Below are 6,958 nucleotides of genomic sequence, written 5' to 3'. Positions count from 1 at the left end.
GGGGGAGGGGGAAGAGAGAGAAAGAGAAAGAGAGACAGACGGACAGGGGGAGAGAAGGGAGACAGGTACCCACTCCTGGCTCCCGCACTCCGCGCCCCATGAAAATACTTCTGCAAGGAATATTTTCGCCAGGTGTCGGATTTGACTTTCTGTATCTTGGGCAGTTTGTTTCGCAACGCTCGAATATAGTCGCTTCGTCATGCAGCACACATATGCTTCCCATTACCACCACAGATAAATATGCTCCAGTCTGTTGACTTGCGTGCCTGCCCGGCTCTGCCCGGGGCCTCTCTGCCTATCCATGCCCACGCCGCGGAGGTGCACCGCGCGGCCGCAGAGGAAGGGCGCGACCCCCGCGGCCTGCAGTACAGGCAGACCAAGGCACGAGCGCGGCTGGCTACGCTCGCGGTAAATCAAAAAGGGCAGGGGCGGGGCGGGCAGGCGCATCGCGTGCGGCCTCGCGTCAGCCTGCGTCAGCGGTGTAAAGTGTCCATTAGTGCCAGCTTCTCTCTCTCTCTCTCTCTCTCTCTCTCTCTCTCTCTCTCTATCTCTTTTTCTCTCAAACTCACACACTCACACACACACACACACACACACACACACACACACTCCTCTCCCTCTTTCCACTGTGTTTTTAAAAGTTAATTGTATCAGGCGGTATCAGGTGACTATACGTGTTTTCGGGCAAATAATCAAACAAAGAACGTCCAAGAAAGGATCGACAAAGCAGTTGATGCAAATTTAGAACCAGTACGTATCTTCTTTTCATTTACGCCGGTACACAGGCAACAGGCAATATGAAAATGTGTTCACAATTAAGTATCCAAGTGCTAGGGAGCGAGCTCCTGCACGTTAGCGCGCGCTGAGCTGAGGGCGGGCCGCCAACTTCACACAGCTGCTTGGCGGGTTGGCACTCTTTGGTATTTTATCTGTTCTTTTTAATTTGTCGCAGCACCGTCTTCTCGGTAAAAAAAATTACGCGAATAAATAGATTGTTTCGTTTTTATGTAGTCGTTTATCCGTCACATTCGCGCCAATACCGATCAGTGCAGAAAAGTGCTGCCCTCCTGGACCTCTCTTTCAAGAAGATCACTGCCTAGCCCCACCCCTTCTCCTCTCCCCTACCCTTCTCCCTACCGCTTCTCCTGCTATCCGTTCGGTTCGCATAAATTACCTCACGTGCTCCCATCTGGCGCTGCCGCGGCGACTGTCACTGAACTAAAGGGGCTTGATTTATCTCGACCCGTGGAGGCAGGCCCAACCTGCCCAGCTGACCGGAGACTACTCACTTTAGTTGGCTCCTACATGTACAGTGCCGCCGGTCCTTGGGAAGAGCTTACGACGCGTACTAGGGTACAACAAGTGTTGCGTTTATTGCACTGCACATACGAATGCACGAATGTGTGGCTCACTATAGACGGGTAATGGTTATTCGCCTCTGCTCCCAGATGAGAATGCGCGTTGTTCGCTCACCTAGAGGAGAGATTATATAAAACCAGCTACATTCAAGGGCCCGCTCTCTGTGCTATGTAGGGTGAGGAGGAGGGCGAACTCTGCCCTCTGGTAGAGACAGTCGTATCGTAGGGGCCGTCTAAAAAATCAGCGAGCCCCGCTCCCGTGCGGCCCTGTCCTGAAAGAAAAGGGGGTGTGGCACGTTTTCTCCCTCTCGTAGAGACAGTCTTGGGGACTGTCTAAAAGACCGTAACGACCAACATACAGGGTGGTCGAGAGACCCCTTCCTTTGATTTACTGTACCGGATGCAGGCGTGTGGGTGGGTTGCATAGGCCTACTCGCACGGGGCCGCTGTGAGCGACGGTAGGCAAGCTCGCCCGCACGCCTGCATGCGGTACAGTATAAGCAAAATAAAGGAAGGGGTATGTGGACCAACCTGCACAAATCACTCCCGCATGTTCCTGGTGGTCGTGATGCACGTTAGCGCGAGGCATGTTATCACAGCCATCAAATATTTGGCAAATGTAATCTCGTTTGCTCATTTTGTACATTTTAAATCGGCGTTAAGCATTTGTCAATCGAAACTCTCTGCATGAATGTTCCTTATTGGTCGTGCCACTATCGGCGTGACGTAGAGGCGGGATGCTTTCGACCAAACGAAAACGCTTACATGTTATTCTTCTCCCTCCGTTGGCCGAAATACACACCGTATTTGTGCGAGTCACGGGGGCAGCCCCGGCGCTGGGGTTTGTCCCGTACTGTTGGAGTTAATCCTTCGGCGGCCGGCCAACTTGCGGCTGCATCTGGCGCGGGCGCGGGGCGAGGTTATCGTATCGTATTCGTATCCGCCCGTCCGTATCGTCAGTCGTCAGTCGCCAGTGTCCAGTCGCAGTCGCCAGTGTGCCTGCACAAGCTGTAGGTCACGCAGCCTTCAGCGCATCATCACAACGCCAACCGCCAAGGTAGGCCGATAGTGCACACCAGGGAGGCGCAGTGAGTGTATCGTTTGTTTTGAAGTTTCGCACTAATGTCGTTGGGTTTCTAGGCCGCCGTTTAGCCTCTGCCATGGACCCAGTGGGAACGTCTGCGCTGACCCTGGAGCAGCTGCCGGACGACGTGCTGGTGATGGTGCTGCAGTACGTGCACATAAAGGACGTCCTGGAATGCCGCCTCGTGTGCAAGAGGTTCTGCGGCCTGGCCCTGCACCGGGACATCTGGCGCCACCGGTCGGTCGAGGGCGGCAAGCCCTACACGGGTGCGGTGCTGCGCCTGGCTCCTTGCCTCAACAAGCTGACTGTCACAGACCGTGTCCCGGCCCTGGCCGTGACGTCGACCCGGTGCTCCGTTGAAAGTTTGATATTGCTTTCGGAGAAGCTGATCTCTCACGCGACGCAGTACGCCTTGGCCGTGCGCAACCAGGAGTCCCTTGGGCGGCTCAGGCGACTTGTGCTGGATACTCTGGCGCTGGATACCATTTTGCCGCTTCCCGACAAGCTGGTGAGGACGGTTTACGTCGTGTTCCCACCTGGAGTCGCTCGATGTCGGGGTACCCAGTATCAGCTGCCCCGTTGTGCGCAGGCCACCCATGCCCTCGCTCACGACGTTCAAATGTTCTTTCAACGAGAACACGGTGAGCTTCGTGCACACCATACTGGCCGGGCACGCGGCTACCTTGGAGGAGGTTGACTTGTTTCCATGCTCCGACACCAACGAGACGACGACGGCTAGCCTGTTGGCGGCCTTGCCGAGACTCCGCAGCCTGTGCGTCGACGACTCCATGAGGGGGTTACAGGCCGTGGCAGAGTGCAACACGCTCAGAGACGTTCACATCAGCATTTACGGCCGTGATCATCTCAAGAGGATTTCGGAGTTCCTCCGGCAGGCACAACAACTGCGGCGTGTCGACCTGTATAACAGTGCGGTAGACGACAGGCCCGAGTTCTGCACGCAGCTGCTCGACGGTCTGGTCTCGTCCGGGCAGTCCCGCGTGGAGCGTTTGTCCTTTATGATGTTCGAGAACATGCGGCCGCTCCTCGGCGTGCTGCCCTCGCTGCCCGCCCTGCGCCACCTGGAGCTGGACCTGCAGACCCAGGACCCCGACGACGAGCTTCTCAAGGGCATCACGCCCGTCACGGCCCCGGCACTGAAGCTCCTGAAGATTGTGGTAAGTGGTGAGTGTGCCCACGCCTGGGTACACGGGGACACGGCCCAGGCTCTGCTCGTGAAGAATCCCTCACTTCATATCCAGTTCTGGGTCTGGGACGCAGGAAGAGCCACATGCGATCTCCAGGTCTGCGAGTCATGCGTGCTAGGCTGCCATCAGGAAGTAAAATGGGGTGAGGTGAGTACGATGATAGGCCTCTACTCGCACGACCCTGACAAGTGTCCCTCTCCGGAGTACCACACCGACGACAAACTCTCCCTAAAGTACACATGTACGTGGATCCATGTGTGATGTATTTATGCTTGATTGTGGATGCTCTGAAACGTCTTGGAGAGGGTAAGATACATAAGGGCTCTTGAACGATTGATAAATTAAAAACCCTTAGTTATTATGATATGTCTGCTCACTCGTTCCCAGTCCCAACACGCCGCCCGCACCGCCACTAACAACCATCACTACTTGCACAACAGCCGTAAACCTTTGGGCTAAGGCTAAAAGAGGCCTTGCGGGTGCTGGTCGTCAAGTCAAGGCTTCAACCCGCCCCCTCAGCCGAGGCCGAGGCCTCAGCGTTGTGTGCATCAGCATAAAGTGCAACAACTGTCCGTTAATGTTGATTTCCAGTCAGTGCTTAGTAATACCACGTGTGTGTGTTTTTTCTGGGGTAAAGGGGGGGGGGTAGAGCTGCTGCTGCCGAACACCATGTTCGGACGCCCAGGCCGGCCCGGCCGCGTATAAAGCATTCCGGTAAACCAGAAATGCAGAAGAATGCGGGGAACAAGAAAACGGAAATCGCTATGCTCTAACATGGTGACTTCCGTTTTCTTGTTCCCCGCATTTTTCAGCATTTCTGCTTTACCGGAATGCTTTATTTACAAATGCTCGTAGGCCCAGCCAGGTATGTGAAATAGGGTATTCCAATGGATCACGGAGCCGAAGTAAGAAGAACAAAAACGGAAGGTGGAAAGGGGCCCGTACTGCTTCCCGCCTGCCCTACTACTTCTCCCAGTCCCAGGGGCACCTCCAAGTAGAGGAGATCGGGCGCCTTTTCACCGAGTAGCGCAGAGTGGGGGAGCGCGCGCCGCTGAGCGGCGAATAAAGCATTCCGGTGAAGCTGAAAAGAAGAAGAATGAGGGGAACAACAAAACGGAAATCACTACGCTACGTAGTTTCTTACGAAGACATGCTCTTCATGTTGTTGTCCCCCTCATTCTTCTTTTCAGCTTTACCGGAATGCTTTATTCGCCGCTCGGCGGCGCGCGCTCCCCCACTCCGCGCTACTCGGTCGGCTGTCTGTCGGCTCGCAGCCGTACGGCACGGCGGGAGTAGCCCGGCAGCAGCGGGACGAGCGGGACCGAAGCCTCTCACCTCGCTCGCTTCGCTCGGTCGAGGAGTCAGTCAGGTTTAGTCAGCCCCCAGATCCAGGTCAACGCGTCAGCAAATCAACAATCAACCCACCTTACACTCACCGCCGAGGTAGGAGAGTGGACAGAGCATACCGGCCCAGCGTTGCGTGTAGTGTTGACTTTCACTCAACGCCGTGTTCCTGGCAGGTAGTTGAACGTCTCTTGGCTCGATGGGGTCGTCAGTGCTGACCCTGGAGCAGCTCCCGGACGACGTACTCTTGGTGGCGATGCATTTTGTGTCCGTGGAGGACGTCCTCTCCTGCCGCCTCGTGTGCAAGAGGCTCTGCGGCCTGGCTCTGCACCGGGACATCTGGCGCCACCGATCGGTCGCGGACGGCAAGTCCTGCACGGGTGCGGTGCTGCGCCTGGCTCCGTGCCTCAACAAGCTGACGGTCAAAAGCCGAGTCCCGACCCTCGCCGTGACCACGACCCGGTGCGCCGTGGCAAATTTGGAACTGCTTCCAGACTACGAGCTTCATCGGGATCAGGTCCCAGAGTGCGTCCTGGCCTTGGCCTTATCCGTGCGCAACCAGGAAGCCCTCGGGCGCCTCAGACGACTTAAGCTTGTCATCTATTTACCCAGTGCCGACGCGCTGTTGAGGATGGTTGCGTCGTGTTCCCACCTGGAGTCGCTCACGGTGATCGGCAACCGCGGTATCAGGCACCCCGTTTTGAACGGGCCGCCCGTGCCATCTCTCAGGGAATTCCAGTGTTCACTCGTCCCTAGCTGTGAAAGCTTCGTGCACACCATACTGGCCGGGCACGCGGCTACCCTGGAGGACGTTGCCCTCTCCGGTGCGCACGAGACGACGACGTCCATCCTGTTGGCTGCCTTGCCGAGACTCCACAGGCTGCGGCTTGACGACGAGGTGCGAGGGTTAGAGGCCGTGGCAGCGTGCAAGACGCTTCGAGACGTTCACATTACTCTTTACGAAGACCTAGATAATCTCGGGAAGAATGCTGCGGAGTTCCTCCGCCGAGCGTACCGACTGCGACGTGTGCACCTGGAGTACAGTGCGGGAAGCGACACCGGCGCCGATCACTGCACGGTGTTGGTGGAGGCTCTGGTCTCATCTGGGCCGTCCCGCGTGGAGTGGCTCTCGCTTGTGAGGTTCGAGGACGTGCGGCCGCTGCTCCGCGTGCTGCCCTCGCTGCCGGCCCTGCGCCGCCTAGAGGTGGACCTGGGCGTCACCGAGGAGCCCGACGACGAGCTGCTCAAGGGCATCACGCCCGTCACGGCCCCGGCCCTGACGCTCCTGAAGATTGTGGTGAGTGGATGTCCCCACGCCTGGGTACACGGGGACACGGCCCAGGCGACGCTCGCGGTGAATCCCTCGCTTCACATCCAGTTCTGGTGCCGCACTGTTCGCAAGTGCGATCCACAGGGATGCGAGTCATGCATGCTAGGCTGCCATCGGGAAGTAAATTGGGATTGGGGGAGTAAGGTAGGCCTCTACTTGCATGACCCTGACAAGTGTCCCTCTCCGGAGGACCACACTGAGGACACCGACGACTGGGAATCACCCTTCATCCCCAAAACTCGTGCAGTTTGCACGTGGATCCATTTGTGATGCATTTGTGCTTGATTGGTAAATGCTCCCAACCTTTTGTTTCGTTCCGTCAGACATGTTAAATTGGGCGAAATCTTTCGATTTGCATTGTGAGAAAGGATTGTTGATCGGTGAATAAATTACCAAGCATTTGTTCTAACATTAAATGTATGCTTTACTCGTTACCTGTTCCGACACGCCGCGCGCCCGCGCCGCCGAGACGCCAACAACAATCGGGACGTTCTATGGCTGAAGGGCAAGCCTCGAGACACTCAATTTTTGATTTTGACCAAATAGTATTTTTTTTCTCTTCCAACGGTGCCAAATCAGATTTTTAAAAAAATGGCTGAGATGGTTGTCGAATATATACAAAATAAAAATATCTGAC

General features: G+C 56.2%; 1 protein-coding gene across 1 annotated transcript; it reads left to right on the top strand.

The window, feature by feature from the left end:
• The first annotated feature begins 4,926 nt into the window (after positions 1-4,926).
• Positions 4,927-6,730, top strand: LOC113205020 (uncharacterized). The gene is made up of 2 exons (XM_026420440.2): positions 4,927-5,090; positions 5,168-6,730. Exon 2 carries the CDS (start codon positions 5,191-5,193, stop codon positions 6,589-6,591), a length of 1,401 nt encoding a protein of 466 aa, XP_026276225.1. The 5' UTR covers positions 4,927-5,090; positions 5,168-5,190; the 3' UTR covers positions 6,592-6,730.
• Positions 6,731-6,958: the final 228 nt, after the last annotated feature.

The sequence above is a fragment of the Frankliniella occidentalis genome, unplaced genomic scaffold, assembly GCF_000697945.3.
Source record: "Frankliniella occidentalis isolate FOCC.00 unplaced genomic scaffold, Focc_3.1 Scaffold120, whole genome shotgun sequence".
Lineage (NCBI taxonomy): Eukaryota > Metazoa > Arthropoda > Insecta > Thysanoptera > Thripidae > Frankliniella > Frankliniella occidentalis.
Note: the sequence above shows the minus strand (reverse complement) of the source record. Positions and strands in the feature narration are given on the sequence as shown.

Bases quoted from the DNA above. Each gene is read 5' to 3' on its own strand.
- LOC113205020 (XM_026420440.2), top strand. From the start codon at position 5,191: ATGGGGTCGTCAGTGCTGACCCTGGAGCAGCTCCCGGACGACGTACTC.